This window comes from Seriola dumerili, unplaced genomic scaffold, assembly GCF_002260705.1.
Source record: "Seriola dumerili isolate Sdu_G_001 unplaced genomic scaffold, Sdu_1.0 BDQW01000321.1, whole genome shotgun sequence".
Taxonomy (NCBI): Eukaryota; Metazoa; Chordata; class Actinopteri; order Carangiformes; family Carangidae; genus Seriola; species Seriola dumerili.
Genome location: NW_019174576.1, coordinates 1,387,843 through 1,406,522, shown reverse-complemented (window position 1 = coordinate 1,406,522; position 18,680 = coordinate 1,387,843). Strand labels below are relative to the sequence as shown.

The 18,680-nt window shown below is 41.3% G+C and overlaps 1 protein-coding gene across 1 annotated transcript; it reads left to right on the top strand.

Annotated features, from left to right (window-relative positions):
* The first annotated feature begins 294 nt into the window (after positions 1-294).
* LOC111231903 (zinc finger protein 644-like) lies at positions 295-8,830 on the top strand. The gene is made up of 5 exons (XM_022759176.1): positions 295-2,983; positions 4,199-4,777; positions 6,819-6,941; positions 7,247-7,343; positions 8,549-8,830. Exons 1-5 carry the CDS (start codon positions 295-297, stop codon positions 8,724-8,726), a joined length of 3,666 nt encoding a protein of 1,221 aa, XP_022614897.1. The 3' UTR covers positions 8,727-8,830.
* The last annotated feature ends 9,850 nt before the right edge of the window (positions 8,831-18,680 follow it).

The following is an 18,680-nucleotide window of genomic DNA, read 5'->3' as shown; positions in this document are numbered from 1 at the left end:
GGAAAATCATAATGCAGCACAGAATAATACCACTCTCATTTTACGGAGCGGTGGGAATAGCCCAAAAAACTATTTTTTTCAACAGTACCATATTGTCAGTGTGAATGAGAAAGAAATAGATTTTATTGTACCTGTTGTACAGCAGTGTGTCCTTTTGTAATTTACATTATTTCATTTGGTAAATTGTCTTAGGATGAAAAAATAAAGTGGTAATATGCTTAGCTAGGATTATAAAAACAGAGATGTCTTAATAATATTGTGATGTTCTTTTATATTTCAGAAAGTACTGCTACTATGTCTGATCTGAAGCCAGATGTTCAAGAGGACAAAGACGTGGAATCAGTGTCTGACAGCCCGGGTCGTACTCAGGAGCCATTACAGAGTCACACGTTTTCTCTGAAAAACAATACTGCAGGTCTGTCCTCAGATGAACACGAAAACCCTTTAAATGGAACCCAGCCGAATCCATTTGTATACAGCAGTGTCCCCGCTGTTCCCCATGCAGGCAATTCATTGCCTTCAGGAGCACTTGTTAATGGGCCTGGTTCACACCCCACCTCAGAGGTACACTGTGTCCTGAACAAAGGCTCTGTTTTATCCAACAATGTCCTGGATGCCGCGTGGCAAGTGGAGAAGGACATGAGCCCCGAGGTGTTACCACCACCTAGTGAGCTTCAATCAGACGCTTGGAAGAACACAGCGGGGCTCGCTGTAAAAACACTGGCCACACAGCCAGGTGTCAACACGCCACTGTCTCACTCGGAGGAGAATGAGTCTAAACTGGCCTATTCCGCACTGTCAGGTGACAGTGCAGAGCAAATGCACATTAGCCAACCTCGGACAAAAAAGACAATAGAAACAGGATCTGGACGCGGCGTTGAATGGCCAGAAAACTCCTCTGATGATTGCGATGATGTTGAAGTAATCAGTTGGGATTCGTCAAGAGAGAGCTTCCTGCACACTGACAGAAGGCTGGAGACCAGAGTGATACACCAAAGAGACAGGCGCCACAATACACATGTAAAAAGCATGGCAGGCTCTCTGGAAAAGGTTAACAACAGCTTAAATCACACACGCAGACGTTGCTGCAGTGGTAATGATGTTGAAAACGTTGACATCGCCGGCAAAGCCGATTCTTTGGACACACAATGCGGTAATAAATATTCCGTGGTGCCATTCAAAGATCTCCCAGCTTTAAACTCTGAGCACCATATTAATAGAGCAGCACAGGAAGGCTGTAATGAGGAAAATGACCCTGAAGATGAAGACAATTTCAGTCCAAAAGTGGAGCAATCGACAACGAAGCAACTTGAGCGAGATCCGTCTTTCTTCTCATGCACAATATGCAATGTTAATTTCAAGGAAAAAAGACATTTCCATAGACATATGATGTATCATTTAGGCAAGCATAATCAGGTGAACAGTGAGAATGTTTCACAGACCTTTATATGCAGGGAGTGTGGGCGTCTGTTCTGTGATAGCAACTCCCTCATGAGGCACATCATTATTCACCAAGATAGGCTGGAAAAACTTATGGAGGAAATCAAGGGTCTCAAAAACACCGACAATGAAGACGGAGGCGCCGCAGTGCAGTGCCCTCAGTGTGTGTTTGGTTGTAAATGCCCCAAAATCTTTGTCCAGCATGCCAAAACGCATGATAATCTGAAGCACTATTACTTCTGTGAGGAGTGTAACTACATTTCACTCACACGGCAGGCACTTGAACTACACTTGCATGTCGCACACCTCGACACACACCAGCCTCAGTATGGGAAAATGACTCATACTAATGATGCAGAGGAAGCAGACCATGTTCAATTTCAGTGTAAGATGGGTTTTTTCACCAGCAGAGACAAAGTAACATTGGAAAGACATCCTGAGCTGGAGAATCCGCGATCACACTCTGGCGATTGTAGAAAGTTTGCCGACCAGCCCAAAATTGCTGGGAGTAGATCTGCTTTTGGAGAAGCAGCCCATTTCCCCCACTGCTCCGGTGGACACGGGGACATTAACGTTCAAAAGTCTGAAGACAAAACCGTCAGTTCCCCTCAGTTCAAGTGCCACGTCGGCTGCACCAAAAACACGCTGTCGCCATCTTTGTGGAGGATCGGCAAGCATGGAAAATTACTCCTGCAGCCAGAGGAAAAATTAGATGTGGCAACTGATCTCACCTGTGTGGAAGAAGACGGTGAAAAAAATGACCACGAGGCTTTTGGCAGCTCAAAGCAGGCAAACTGTCCTGCAACGGCTGATGTTTTACTATCAGCTAGAAGTCTTAAATTAGACCAGATGTTCTGTCAGCATAGCAAGAACGACCTGGAAAGCAGGAGTTTACACGCCAAAACAAACCAAAATTCTCCATCAGTGAGAAAAATGTCAACACCTTTGCAAAACACTATCGACAACATGAATGGTAATATATTGCCAAGGCTTAGCCGGAGGCGTAAGAAACATTTTGGAGTTGGAGAGCTGGAGAAAGGCTGTGAGGGCGGCCATAACTTCAGTGATGACACCAGCAGAGCCACAGGCAGCTTCTTGGAAAGCAGTGAGAGAGAAAGGAACCCGTACGCTCGGAAGTATTTCAGAAAGAGGCAGAGGTTTTCAGCCAAAGACCAAAGCCCCCATAAGCTCACGGATGAAGATGACGGAGATGAAGACTGCAGTGACATAGAGCAACTCATAATCAAGGAGGAGTATATCGAAACCACAGTGTGTGATGATTCCCCAGAGTCGCCTTGTACGTCTACGAGTGACGGCTTTGTTGTTTCCCCTTCTCAAGTGGTAGAGCACAAGCTCTGTCCGTACTGCCCAGCCATCTTTGAGTCTGGAGTGGGTCTGTCCAATCACGTGCGAGGGCACCTTCATCGCGTGGGCTTGAGCTATAACGCTCGGCACATGGTTTCGCCGGAGCAAGTGGCGCTGCGGGATCATCAGCCGCGAACCCGCAGAAGGATCCCCGCCGGCATGAGGAAAATGAGAAGAGGTACGAGCTTTATTTCAACTATTGTTACAGGCAATTAAACGATCAGAACTCAAACAAAGGAGATATGAATGAGTGTTTGATAAACCCCTCCCCCAAAAAGCAACTGTCCAGACATAGTTTAGCAACCGACAGGCACAGCAGGCCTGTCTAGCCTTTTTCAAAACCAAAAATACACAAGTTTAAGAAATGGATTAAACAGCATTGTTTACCTGCTCCAACATTAGTCCTTCCAGCTACCTAGCGTACTACCAAGAGTCAGACGCTACCCAGTGTTACCTCCAAGGCCTCGCATTTCATACTAGATTATCTTGTGGTGTACAGGTTATGTTAAAAAGAAAAAAGAAAAAGCCCAATTCACTGCCGGCACTTCCACTGTGTAGTATTTCCCCACCGTACAGGAGCAGGTTCTGGATGCTATTATATCAGAGTTGTGGACCAATGTTTGCAGCTCTGTCCGCTCTTTATTCTGTTCATCCTGAACATCCTACTGTTCTCCTGTGAAAAGTGAGACAAACAAAAGAGGAAGCATCATGAACTCTGTATTCCAAGGCAAGTTATATAAGCTAAGTAGCTAAACAGGGTTAAGAATGAAAATTGTCTCACATGATATTAGGACCAAGTAGCTCTACAATGCAATATAGGAAAAATGCTGTGTCTTATAGTTTCTCTGGATCATTCACTAATGAGAATGCTATCTTTAGCCTCAGTCTTTTATCACAATATCATGTATGTTGCCCTCGAGTTTTACAAGGCAGCATTGTCACCCAACTCATGGACCTATCATTATCTTAATAAGCTTTCTACAGTTGATAAAATCTGCCAGCAAGAGTTTTCATCTCGTTGGTGAGAAAGTAAGAAGCACTTTTGTCTAGCTCCGTCTGAAATGAAGGACCCATTATTTTGAAAATCACTATAAATTTCAAGCGGCAAATTTGTCTGGTTGTCATTATAAACAACGTATGTGCCATGTGAGAATTGAAAGAGGCATAGCAACAGTAACCAACGGGGGCGGGGCTTGGTGAATGGCAATTGTCAGCTTACTCAGATTTTGGGTGAACTTATATTCAGCTGTAAGACAGATTTAGCCTTGTTTTTTAGCATGGCTGCTGTAATTTCTTTGCTAATGCATGATAATTAAAGTCACAGCTGCAGTACGGGATACTGTTTTGATCCTTACATTTCAATTATTGTGACAAACTTTATCTTATAATACAGCTGTTAAGCCAGAAACAAAAGGAGAGCACACATGTCCCCTGTGCTGGGGTTGGTTTGATACTAAGACTGGCCTCTCCAACCATGTGAGGGGACACCTGAAACGAATAGGCAGAAGTGTTACCAGCACCAGTAAGTCCCCGCTGTGCATCCTAAATGAGCTGCTACAGGACAAAAAGGAACATGGGAACATACTGCAGATCCTAAACAAGGACCACTTCCCTCCAGGACCTTCAGCCTCTCAGAAGTTCATCAGCAGCAGCGGCCTGGTCTTGATGCGCGCGGCACTACCAGTGACACTCCAGTATGAGATGAAGCGTCCATATGCCATAGGGGATAGATTTGTACCAAAGCAGGAGGCACAGGCCTTCTCAGAGAGGAATAAGCCACAAGCAGAAGCACATACGGAACTGAAGGCCTCCTCAAGCACTTTAGTTGAACTGCTAAAGACGAGACGGGGAAGTGCGGCGCTCACAGCGAGAAACAACCGGGACGCCCATGCAGCCAGGAAGCTCTGTGTTATGACCAAAGATTACAAGGAGGAGACACAGATGACAGGTGTGGAGCCCGCCTGGACTCACGGTATGGAGGCCTAGGCTTTGAGCTTGAGAGCAGTTTCATGGCTGAGCAGGTTTTGTATGTTTTAGCACATGAGTAGAACTGAACTCCGCAGATACAGTGACTTACATCACTGCCAAAACACCTCAGGTAAGTTTTGAGTCCCTGCAAGTTGATTTTCACACTGTAGGAACTACAGTAGGAGATTAAATTACATTTGTGAAATTGGTTAAATTGGTAAAATTATACTATATTTGTAAATATTTTTGCAAAATCCCTCATAGACATAAGAAGGACTTCAAGAAATATAAAGTCATTTACTACTGAGTTGAATCATTCGTGTGTTAAATCTATGCGAATGTGCAGAACATGTATTTTGTGCGAGTTGCTTTGTTGTTAACAGTGGCTAAAGTTCATAAGTTATTCTCACCAAATACACGTATATCCCTTAAATGATTTATAATAATACATTAGTTATGGTCACTTGCTCATTTTATCATCATCAGTAGAATAGCAGTGTCTGAATTGCTTGATGGGACACTGTATCTTAAAGTACAATAGTTAGAATAGAGTTATTTAACTGCATACTATTCATCTCCTGTGTCTGGTGCTTAATTTGAATTGCAGCAGGTGCATTATATTTTATACCTTTTGCTTGACAACACTATTTTGGAACAGGAGATTTTGGCATCATCAATCAAAGAAAAGTGCAATATTTTACCCCCGAACCCGGAGATCTGGCAGTGAAAAGACTTGACAATGCCATAATGACGGTAAAGTAGAATCAAACTGCTCGTATTGTTTCCCCTTATTATCAGTAGAGGAGCATTTGAGCTTTGTTTGACTGAAGAGGAATGCACCACGTATTGTAATGGGGATAGCATTTTTTTTAATCAATATTTTATCACCAATTTACAGTTTCTCAGTACAGATACCTGTATTCTGCAGGGGGAAGCCGGTTAAACAATGTGAGAATGGTTCACAATCATTTGATTTGTGGGAGAAAGAAAACAACACATATTGTCGATTGAATGTCACCAAAGTGTTTTTGAAGTTCATATTAAAAAATCATGAGATTCTCTTGATGTCGAGTTGGAAGCCCGTCATCCGTGTTTGCACGATTTTGATTAATGTCTGTCCAAATCAAACTTTCAGTCAGGGACTGAGAAAGACGTTGGTGAAGATTTAGAATCAAACTGCTCTTTGTTGAGTTTTATTTTAAACTGAATATTACAGCGCTTGTCATTATTGTAGTGTTATAGTGGCAGCTTAAATGTACTCCCAAAGATGGCTGTCTGCTCTGTGTCCTGCCCTGAAAACTGATTTGGATTCCGGTTTCTATTATACTATTAGATACATTATATTACACCATTTTTAATCAACATTTATATTATTTATATGAAGAAAATCAATGGGACACTGTTTTTATCTCTTCTTTAAGCTGAAATTACTTTAAAAAAATCAAATCAGGTTATTTAATTTTAATGTTTAATGTTTTGGGAAAACCACTTAACCATCCCATTTCTGAGTATTTATTAACAAGTAATGGAGTGCAGCAGTATCGCTGCTGGTTTTCTGTTATAAGACTAACAGATCTGTGATTTTTTTTATTTATTTATTTTTTGTGTGTAGTTTATGAATCCTGCGTGACTCTCATGAGGTGGTGTATGTGAAAATGGCCCCCCTGAAGACACAAGATTGTGTTAAACTTTACCAGTAACACTTTTCAAACAGGAGAGTGCAAATCAGATGTTTGCAATGAAACCAGGTGGAAGAAGACTTAAGATCACACTGGGACTAACAGTTTTTGCCTGATAATAAAATTACTGCATGAACTCAAAACGCTATCCTACAGTGCCTCTCTCCTTAAAATGCTATGTAACTTTTGATGATCCTAAACCTTGATTTAAGGCATAAGTGTCAGATAAAAAGTCTCAAAGTGAACATCATCCAATCCTAATTCCCATTAAAGCATAAAGACGAAGCAGGTGGAAAATATAACCACACCCATTCGCCTTTTTTCCCCCTTGAGTTTAATTTATTTTTTCCATGTTCTATCTTTCAGGGGAATGTGATTCAAGTGAGATTTGTATTGAGTGTAACAGCAACTTCCCCACTGCTGTCAGTCTGTCTGGTCATCTTCAGGCCTATGCATGCAGGAAGAGGATTGCTGTATTTGAAGAACCTGGTAAGTTTCTGAAAAAGGAAAAATGTCACGCAATAAAAACTGTAGAAAAAATGTCAAAATGTAAGATTAACATAGATTAAGTGGCTCGATCTGCGGAGCAAAATTAAGAAGAATATTTTGGATGAATGCTGCATTGGGAGACATTAGAAGAATTTGTCTCTCACACAGACATACATCTCACTTTAAAAAATGAGATGTTGACTAGAATAGATTATTGGCTGTGCGATTATTTATTTATATTTTGCCTGTCAGTGATAACCTAATACATTGCCTCAGATAAAGCAGTGTGCTGTTTTGTATTTTAGGCTATGATTATAAGCAGAAGAAGCCGAGACCAAGGCCTGGGCTGAAAAAGAAGATTTTACCCTCCTTGAACTCTCAGATTTACACACTCACCTGCAGGTACAAAGAATGGAAGGTTACATGTGTAGGCAGCGAGAAATCTCTCCACCCAGATACAGATTTCATACACAGGTACAGGACCGATAGCTCATCGGCCATGCGACTGGAAGACATGTAAAATACAGTTAATGGTTTCCGTATCTGTGCGGCTGCAAAGGTCTGCACGGGCCTCAGTTCAGACGTCCATATACGGCCTAAAATGTGTGACTGTGTGGAATGTGTGTGCTGCAAGTGCATCAACTGTGCATGCGCTAGCAAAGCCAGCTGGATGCTTGTTGCTGCTGGCCAAAGTAAGCCACGGAGGAACAACCACAAAAACCAACAAAACATTTGGAACAACAAACTTAATCAGACCGGTAAAACACCACCACCACCCCGCTCAACATGTCCAATTTCAAGAAGCTAGCAAAGGCAAAGCGGCTAAAACTAGCGCCACGCCGCTTACCTCACCTGTGCATGTGTGGATCCAAAAAGTGAAGATTTATAACCAGAAATTATTTTTGTTTCCCCTTATTCGTAGAGAGAGAGAGGGAGAGAGAGAGAGAGAGAGACCCCCTCACCTTGTAACTTAATACTTAATAGTGACTGTTTTATTATGAACATACATTTGAGCTGTATTGATTGAAAATCAGAATCGGCCAAAACTGGAATCAACAGGCCAGACTCTTAAAAAAATATCAGAAAGGGGAACCAGCCAAGAAAATCCCCGACGATGAGGGGCACCCCGGAGCTAGAAAGGTTGCGGCCTTTCAACCACAGCTATTGCACCTATCCTCTCCCAGATTCCAGGCCCATATCCGCCTAAACAACGGGCCGCACCACATGCGATATCTGAAATGTCACAAAAGCAACAACTCATTTCAGAGTGCAAACATGGAAGCAGTTTTCCTGCGAGAGGTTTATAGTCTGCAGCTGCTTGGGAAACCACTCAACTGGCTTAAGGGTGAGACACTGTCAAGACACCGTGTAGTCAGTAGACAACAGCTTCCCTTCTTCAGAGCAAATTGAGGACATCTACGAACTCCCTTTTCAGAGTAATACACTAGGCACATCACCTGACCCAGGCCACTCCCTATACATATGGAATCTGTAACTGAGGGGTGGAGAGCTCTTAATACAACAGAGAACATCTTACATTTTCTGACTGGAGGAAAATGTTTGTGTGTAGTAGCAGTGACTGTTTCTCCCTTTCTTTACCTTCGCAGATTCTGTGACCTGGTCTTCCAGGGTCCCCTGTCCATCCAGGAGGACTGGATCAAGCATTTACAGAGGCACCTTCTGCACACTGACGTGCCCCACTCAGGAACAGGGATGGTGGAGGTTTTGGGTCTTCGACACAAAATACAAATAAGCATGACTCAAGAGCACCCAGGCACTGTGTAGAGTTGCACCAGCCTGGAATGTGAAATCTGAATTTGCACAATATTTAATACCACTTATTATTTTAGAGTAATCTGCAACTGCTGATAGAAGTATATAATAGTTAATTCAGACTACTTCATAATCTTATATATAAATAATATTGTATATATAAGCAATAACTTTATTATAGGATATTACAATGCTATGCTTTGCCTTATCCACTTAGTTAATACAACTTTTAAGATTTATCTTTTAGGATCTATCTATCTAGTTTAATTTGAACATAACAGTGGCAAAAGATAAACGTATTTCTCCAACTCAAGCTGGTCTGTTTGTCATGATAAGAAAAAAGTGCCTTGTTATTATGACAAACTAGTTTGTAAAAATGAGAAAAGATTAGAATTATAAAATGAAAAAATTATCCAAATATCTGACTTTCTATGCCAAAAACTGAAAAAAAAATCTCAATATCTTACTTTTTATAAGAAACTTTTTGCCATAAGAGGAATATTGCCACTGCTATATTGAATGACGGTCATGTCTCACTTTCTCTTAGAACCAACATAAAATAAATAGTGTGCTCTTGTTAAGCAGTGTACAAGGGGCTGTCATTAGTTTGCGGATGCTTTGTAGGATCTCACCTCTCTGTGCCTGTAGCAGAGAGAGTCCTCTTAATCAAAGTGACATTCAACATGCTGCATTATGTTGGGACAACTTGCTCCGTCATTGTTTGTTCTGCTGCTCAACCTTCAACCATCACTGCAATTTCTGAAACCTGGCCCTCGTCACGGCTGCGATATCAGCCTCTTTTTTTCGTGATCTAGTTATCACGAGAAAAACTTTACAGTTATAACGATATATTGTTATTTTTTTCCGCTCATTGTTGCAGCTCTGTATGTCTGAAGGCTTTGGTTCTCACGTGAGGAAGGATGTCTTGTAATTAGTGACATATTTGCACTGAACATATACAGAACGTGCCCGTAACCTGTCCTCCAAACTTTAACACAATTCCTCACAACTTGGTGCTTATTTTGCCGCTTAGCAGAGACAGTTTCATACTTTCAGACAGGAGAACGGGCTATGCAATGCACAAAGATGGCATATCAGTTTCAACTGGTGCACTTAAATTCTAATTTTTCTATTTTTTCTTCTTCTTTTATTTTTTTTACATTTCCACTGTTCAACTAATCAAGCAGGGAAGAAGGCATCATTTTTTCCTGTGTGTACATTGTATATATCAGCTACAGTTTGTCCTCCTTAACGCACCCACTGTATGTGGTTGAGTCAGCTGAACGCATTATCAAAAAAATTCACCCCACACTTCAAAAAGTTTGATTAATCCATATAGAAAGAGAAAATCATTATTATACATTCAGTTGTCAGTTGTGAAGTCTAATCCAGCAGCCCTGCAGTAAACCCTGCTTCATGGAGGTTAAAATGTTCAGCTTGAGTCGAGTCGAGTCGAGTAGTTTGCGGTACGGTTGAACTGCATGTGTTATGTTGACAGGTGTTCCTATTATTTTGCCCACTCCATACAAATCAATGAGCGAGGGGCCAAACAACAGGCACACCTCTCTGTATAATGCAATAAGATTCAACAGCAGCACAAATTACAGCCTCCAAAATGATCACATTATCGAGTCAACACAATTCGAACTCAACACTATAACCTTCATGGAGGAGGATTTACTGCAGGACTGTTGGCTTCGACTGCATTCGTTTTTAGCAAGGTGTTCCTGATAAACTGCCAACTGAGTGTATTGAACGAATGTAAATGTATATATTGCTTCCCAGTTTTTCACATTTCACACTGTAAAACTTTAACTAAATTAAAGAAATATTTACTCTGGTTGTATGACCAGATGTCATAAAAGATTAGGCATTTTATGTATTTATTTATCTATCTATTTTTCTTTGAAATATTCAACTTGTTACACTTGAGAGTTTAAAATTGTAGCACTTCGAAATATACTGTAATACCCTGATTTGTATTATTAGCATACAAGTTATCAAATTATGTAATAATTTCTATATAATATATATCTCCTCTACAGAGCTTTGATTGTTTTTAGATTTCAAGTTTAACTTAGAAATCAGTGGCATTAATAAACAACATGCATGATACAAAGCGTCACTACTATAAATTTAGTGAATTATACTTAATCAGCCAAACATACAAAATCATTAGTCAGTGTTGCTGAGTTAAATGAACAATGGGATGTTGATGTTAGTAGTAGCTCGTGGGAACTGGTTGGTAATAATAGTTTTTGGTGAAGTGGACAAAAGGTTTGACAAGTGTGTGAAACAGTTCGGCAAAGTGTCTGATGTTTACGTAGAACAAAAGACTTTGGATATACAGTTGAAGCCTGATAGTCATGGCGATTGATCGGTGGAAACAAATGGACACATTTTTTTTGTTTTATGTGGAGCTCAAAAGCAAAAACACGGGAAGGTTAAAACTGAACCTTTCTGCAGCTTTACACAGAAACAAGAAAATACTATGGATCACACTAAAATTAAAGTGTAACATCTGCAATGACTCTGTTGTATTTCCAGGATTATCTTTGTTTGGTTTTGCTATATGTGTATTGGTATAGTGTTGTCATCATCATCATCCTCAGCAAGAAAAAGAGAATATGTGAACACTGGTTTAATAGGTGATGTGTGGGAGGTACACTGCAGTAATGATATGGTAGCAAAATAAAAACACAATGAATTTCTGGTAGATTTTATGGAAGAAAACGCAAAGTTGTCGAGTGTTCGTCATGTGATCTGTTACTCCCTGTTCTTACTTCACTGCCTACAGTTGTGTCGATGGCCGTGTTGTTGTAGCCGTAGCATAAACAAACTCAAACAACAGACTAATTAGTTGAGGTTAAAACTCATTTCATATCAAGGGGAAAGTATCTGATAAACTTTAATTACAGAGTTTCGGCAGCAGCTGGAGTCGCCCCTCTCCGTTGTTTAAAGGTGTGTTATGTGATAACGAACTGTTCCCCCCCGCCCGCGAAACATGATCCAGTTTTATTTGTTATGTTTAACAATAATTTAGTTGCAAACCTTTCGGGTAAAAAGATACAGATTCCAGTGTCACTTTGCACCATAATTCCCATCAGGAAGTAATTTTTAGGGCTATGTGCTATTTTAAACTCCGGTTTGTAGCTTTACAGGCTGAGTGTTTGATGTATCCAGTGCTTGATAGCCACTTCTGGGTTTTCTACTTACCAGTGGCAAAGGGGGCTAACCCTGCAGTTTATCTTGGGCAGTATTTAAAGCAGCGATCAAAGCTGTACAAACCAATTGTCATCATGCTTCTCCGGAGGGAATTTTGAAGTACATTAATGCTCCTTCTTTGGGAAATAATTGTGCCACTCTGTGACTTCATTAGGTCTCCTGGCTGTTTCAAAAGATGTTCTCTCTGGAGGTTGAAAGCCACATCGCTGGCAGACAGCATCCCAAGGGGCCGAATGAATAAAAAAGGAGAGATTATAATGAGATTGAGTTAGCCATGACCAGAATTGGGCTTTTCATTATTCCACTGGCTGGAGAAAGAGAGAGAGAGAGAGAGAGAGGGAGAGGGAGAGAGAAAGAGGGACAAGGCTGACATAAAGAAATGTGTTGTTTCAGGACGCACACTTGCCATCTGCCATGGGGGTCCAATGGTAGGCAGCCACTGCATGCTTATCATTGCCATGGGTATCAAAGGGGGCCTCCTCTCTGGAGATTGCTCCATTAAAACTGCAAATGCCAAACCCCTGTACACACAAAACAGAGACAACCTGCACTTCAGTCAAAAGTAACACTTGCTATTGATTTAGCAAAAATTAAAATGAGAGGAACCACTGGGAGAAAAAAAAACTTGACTTATGTTTGTATATTAGCGCCTGAAATATATTTTAAACTCAGAGTTATTTAATGAAAATAGTACCAGTTTGTTTTTATAATGTGTGTTGCAGCGTCCTGAGATGAGTGCACCAACTATTAGGACTTTTTTCTGTCAGCCAGTCTCATGTTTTTCCCCCCATTCATTGTCTGTGGCAGCAGAGATCCGGAGATCAGGACCATTGATCATGACCCGTCCTTTGACCAGTTATCCATAAGTCTCACAGACTGCCTGTGTGAAAAAGAAAAAAAAGAAAAAGGAAAAAAGAAGAAAAATCAATAGGTTTCCATTATCTGGTTGGGCAGTGTCACTGGCCTGTCAATGATCCTGTTACAGCGGTGGTACAAGGGTGACACAGGCCCACACTCAGTCGCTGCTGACAAGAGGAAAACATGCTGACAGGCACCGGGAACAAGTTGGAACACAGATTTGCACTTCAAGCAGCCGTCCGAGGAGGTATCGTGCAAGGCCACCACGCGGCAAGGGGCGAGCTCGGTTGGGGTGGGGTGGAGGGGGTTGAGTGGGTGGGAAGGAGGGGATGAGAGAGAGAGGGGGTGGGTGGGTGGGGGGGATTCCCAGCCAGCCTCCTTCTACTGTCTGACTGTCTAGCTCTCTACCACAAATGCTTTTATCCTCCTATAAATTATTCACCTCTGGATACAGCAAAGGAAACTCGGTTGCACTGATTGTGGCTGAGGGGAAATTCATGAAACCTATGGCCCAGTCTACATCCAGAGCTCGGCCACTCAACTCATGCAGACCCTACCTATGCTATATAATGTATGTGTAGCATACATATAAAATACAATGCAAAGATTTTTTTATTTTCTTTTTCAAATCATCATGTAGGGAAGTTTCAGGGCATATGTCAGTTTTATGGCAAATGGTCACTTTCATACTCATGAGCTGACTCATTAGCTCTTTGACATATTAGCTCTTCACCTACAAAGAAAACAGGAGTCTCCCCTCATCAGTCAGTCCAGATGGCCAGTCAGAAATTAAGGAAGACATCAACTGTCTCTTGAAACAACATGAATCAATATATTTTGACAAGGATCAAATGTGCCTCAGATGAACCTCTTGGCCCTCCCAAAACAATCTTTCTCCTCTTGTCAAACCTCTTTATTTTTGTTTGTCCACATGAAACGATCACACATCCCGTGACTCATGATTTTTGAGCTGGCTTTCAGCAACGTAATTTAATATTTAACACCTGAAACTCTCAGCTTTTACCTTTTTAAAAGCAGACATGTATCAGGAGGAGGTGGATATATTTCAACATGTAAGTGCAGCTTGTACATAATTGTTTTCATTCAAGCTTTTATTGTCTAAACCAGGCCTTGGGACATTATGACGTCACGCTCCTTGTTAAATGTGCTTGAGAAAAACTACCCAACATTTTTTTTTCTCCTTTTTTTTTTTTTCAATTACACATACAATATGTGTACATTTTTTTTTTCTTATTTCTTGTGTAGCCAATTCAGCCCATAATGACTGGGGAATTCAGGTTAATATGTTGACAAGGTTTAACAACAGCGGGTCATGTTGCACAACACGCATGGCTGGCTCCGTTCACTCCGGCTGACAGGTCCTAATCATGCGCTGCCCTAAAGGCACTGGGGCAAAGAGGGTTTTAATCACTGAATTACAGACCAGCGCGAGGCTTCAAATTGAGACGTAATTGAGTGCGTTATGGTGCCATTAGATTATCTGCTGTAATTACCTGAGTCAGAGGAGGAGGAATTGTGTGTGTTTTCTGAAATGACTGTTGGTGTTGATGACGCGTCATCGTCTTTTATTTCACGGTGTGCAAAATAAAAATAAACAAATGAATCTAGTAAGTAATTTTTTATGGCTTTTTGAGGCCAAAATAAACCAGAAAAAAAATACAAAAAAAAAGTGCACAAGTTTTTATGTTCTAATTAATGAAGTTTCATCTGAGGCAAATCCATTACAAAGGCTACCGTGCAAATATAAACAATCTGAGCATCACCATCACCAGTGTGTCATTCACAGTGAGGACATTAATAATGCAGCCGACAATATGTCCGCTCTTGACGTCCTCGGTAGCGATGCCGCACCTTCGAAAACATCATTATTTCCTATTAATTAGGCGACTCACCAACCAATTGCCGCAGTAGGTGTGACGGGGGAAGTGGTCAGGGAGCAGCTGCCCTGCATCCCGCCGGGCTCAGGCTGACCTCCTTTTTTTTTTTTTTTTTTTTTCTTTTTTTTCTCTAACATCACTAAACTGGAGGCTTGACAAACCGTATATACGAGCACAGTGGGTTTTGATTTGGATGAGGGGCGAAATGAAGAATATGAGCCAGAAATGACGAGTCAGGCAGGATTTCGAGTTCTGCCAAAGAATAAATTGAAAAAAGAAGAAGAAGAAGAAAAAAAAAATCCAGATCTTAAGGTGTCTGTTTTTAGGCGGAAGTGTCTGGAGTGATCCATCATATTATACCCGCACTGCTTCCATCCTTACTCATTCAGTCATTTTTTCCATCTCATTCAACAACAAAAAAAAAAGGAAAAAAGAGAGAAATGAACATGTGCTGTGAAATCCCGCAGTCATTCACACAAAAAGAGAATATGAGCGCTGGTGATTGTGTCCCAGTAATCACTCAGAGGGGTGTGAAACGGCTCTATGGGATTAAAAGCTGTTTACTAACCACTGGGCCCACGAGGAGCTGCATGCACCGGCTCCACTCTGCAGTTTGACCGGCGGACGGCAGGGGGCGCTGCTCATTTCGTTCTGAGAGCTACACAAGGAGAAACGCATCAGCTGGGTTACACGGAGCGGTTATATTGAAACTGATAACAAACAATGATAGCAAAAATACCACACATGAGATAAATGCAGCAAATTAGGGTGGTGAATTAACAAAATAAAAGCCACCAAATGCAACATGAATGGTGCAGAATGCTGCGTTTTGTTCAGTTCAGTTTATTGTGGTGTTTTTAGATATGCCTGTTTGTGATATAATATTGCCTAGATGATGTTGGCCTATTGCAGCCTAGATGGGCTTCCAGGACAGTGAGCTCCCAGCAGTCAAGCTGACTTCCAGACCTCCGTAAAGGCCCTATTTCCATGTTATTTCATTTTTACTAATGTGCTGTGGCTACTGAAAGCTCACATCCCTGCTCTCAGATATCTGCAGGAGCTGCACAGATTCTCTCAACATCACATCTGTAATCAGACACATCTCAGAACAAAAAAAAAAAGAAAAAAAATCTTTGCCTTTGTCGCATTTGAGGAAGAAATTTAATTACAACCGCGGGTGTATGCAGGCATTGAAAGAAAGAAAAAAAATACCAGGCGACATTTGAATATACAGAGCAAATGACAAAACATGAGGGGGAATAACTGACAGATGAAAAGACAGAGGATGTGCAGCTAACAGGCAAAACGCGCCGGTACAAAGCCGTGCACACCTTTGAGAGCAAGAGTTTGTTTTATTGCACTTCTCCCGGGTTGCATCTCCTGTCGATTTGCAGAAAAGGAAAGGGGGATAAGCGAACATGCCCTGTTTAAGAAACAAACATGCAGATTAGATGGGAATCTGACAACACACAGCTCAGACTTCATGTCCCACAGCTCAAATCTCAACAATGAAAAAAAAGAGGGTTGAAAAATCCACTCAGCGCGGTTGACAACACTTACCGTCATTCTGCAGAAAATAAATAAATGCAAATAATGAGGTGGCATCTGGAAATAAACAGTGGAAGTTAAGACAGACTGATAACAACTCTGGTCCGCTTAAGACCCAATGGGTGGCACTCAAAATCTTTATTTAGACGTTTCAAGGGTATAGACACAAATATGAAATAAAACAAGAAATCTATAATGTGTAAAACGCGAATTTGATGGATTTGGTGCACTCACATATATATATATTTTTTTATTTCTAAAATAGAAATTAAACCTTAAAAAGTCTCTCTCCTGAAGCACAGTGGATTTGGGCGTAGCCGGCAGGAAGCCTTTCTGAAGAAGACGAAGAAGAAAAATAAAAACAGACCTCACAAGGCACGTGTAACATTTACTTCAAGTGCAGGGAGTTGTCACCTCTTATGTGGTACCAGGCTACATGTCAGCAGCAGCGTTCACAGCCTCCACTCACTCACTCACTCACTCACTCACTCACCTTCGTGTGTGCTGCTCCATTGTGGACTCCCACCCACCACCACAGGCCTACATCAGCCACACTGGTCTGAACCCACCCAGGGCTCACCTTGCAGACGACACACCTTCCCGCTGCAGCTGGACCTATACGACTGTGGCCTGATAGGAAACTTCAGTGTGGTTCTGAACACAGCTCAACATTTCTTTATGTTGTGTCATCACTCAATGAATTTATTCTGATCACTTATAGAATTACGTACAAAATGCACGTAACGTTATAGTTTTTAAATCTTTGACACAGTGTAATTCCTGTCATGTTATATGGTCTTAGATTAACGAGTCAAAATTGCAATAGAGGCTACAGAATTTAGGCGAACTGGTGTCACATGATCATACCTCCCAAATCCATTATATACAACACCGATTAAATAAACAAACAAATAAATAAATAAATACATCCTGCAATACTCTCCTGATTTAAAAAAAATGTTGCAAAATGTTTGTTTTTTTTAATTATTTTAAATCTGATCTATGAAGTTTAAAAAGTCACGTGACCTTTACTTCGGGTCATGACCTCGTGACAATCCAGGAAGTCCAGGTGCGGCAGAAAAAAAAAAGGCGGAAAAAATACAAGTGGGATACAAAACAGTTTCAGCTGCTTTGCGGTTTCTATCAACGTTTAATTAGATTAATCCGAGTATTTATCGCGGTAGTTTGCAAAGTTAGTGGCACTAAGTTATTAGAAAGCTTTTTGTAAATAAGCGAGAAGCCGTTCGGTTTGTCCGGATCTTTCTGATGGATTTGTTTCACGTCGACGTCGATGGGAGCTTCCGACTGAAAGAAGACATCCGATCAGCGGGAGGTAAAGCTCTTTCCTGACATTACACCTCTGTGTGCTCTCTGATAGCCCCATGAAACACTTAAGATAAGTCACGATGCTGCTGTACAGGACGGTTCAGTGTCGCCATGGCTTGTTTATTTCTGGGCCTGATCTTCCAACATGGCCGCCTGGTCTGGGCCTTGGGGGTGGGGATGGGGATGGGGTCGCAAATCAAATCTGAAGGGTCACAGCCTGATTACCTAGTTAGGAAAGCATTAAAGAAAAAACTAAATACATTTTAGTGTTTGGTGTATATTTAATCTGAGAGGCCAAAATCCTAACTAACTAACATCTTAAAGGCCCCCTCAACTCAAACATGTGTTTTGCTTGTTGTCACTTGGATGTTTGACTGTGCAGAATGATATACGATATGTGCAGATTGTGACACTAGAAGCCTGTTTTTATGTTCATGTGCTGACACAGCTTGTCCGTCCTCATCTTGTGACATCACAACTCCTTTGAGCCGATTGTGGTCCAATATGAAATCTTATTTTCATGACTTTTTAACTGGTTACATGATTCTTCTGTGTGTGTGTGTGTGTGTGTATGAAGAAACACAACAGACACAATTCTGCTCCATAAAGGAAAAACAAAATAGCTACAGATTTGGTCAAAATTCGTGTATAAACTGTATCTGACCTCATGACATCTATTTTATATATGAAAACACAACGTCTTAGAGATGTGTAATTTTCCTGAAAGCAGACCAAGTCAAAACACAGTCAGATGCTGCACTCTGGCTTGGTTAACGGTGTGCTGCAGGACTCGTCACTGCACGTACTGCACTGTCTTCCTTTGAAAGTTAGCTAAGTAGACAGCTTAAGTAAGAGGGCTACAGCAAGTGAACGCTTGCTTGCACAACAGCCTTAACATCCATTCTGGTGAACTTACAATTACCTCAATAGTAGGGCTGATATTGTTTTGACCGTGTGTGTGTGTGTGTGTGTGTGTGTGTGTGTGTGTGTGTGTCCTGGAGATACCAACTGTGGCAGGAACTACCACAGAGGTGGTTGTGAGTACTTTGTCAGGTGTTTGCGTGTCTGTGGACAGATTTTGTCACTGTGATAGCAACACAACTGTGCAAAA

What these genes read in the sequence shown, in the direction of transcription:
- LOC111231903 (XM_022759176.1), top strand. Translation starts at nt 295, where the DNA reads ATGTCTGATCTGAAGCCAGATGTTCAAGAGGACAAAGACGTGGAATCA. An exon ending in TGCTGTATTTGAAGAACCTG is followed by an intron (nt 6,942 to 7,246) that starts GTAAGTTTCTGA and finishes TTTGTATTTTAG; the next exon opens with GCTATGATTATAAGCAGAAG. An exon ending in ATTTACACACTCACCTGCAG is followed by an intron (nt 7,344 to 8,548) that starts GTACAAAGAATG and finishes TTACCTTCGCAG; the next exon opens with ATTCTGTGACCTGGTCTTCC.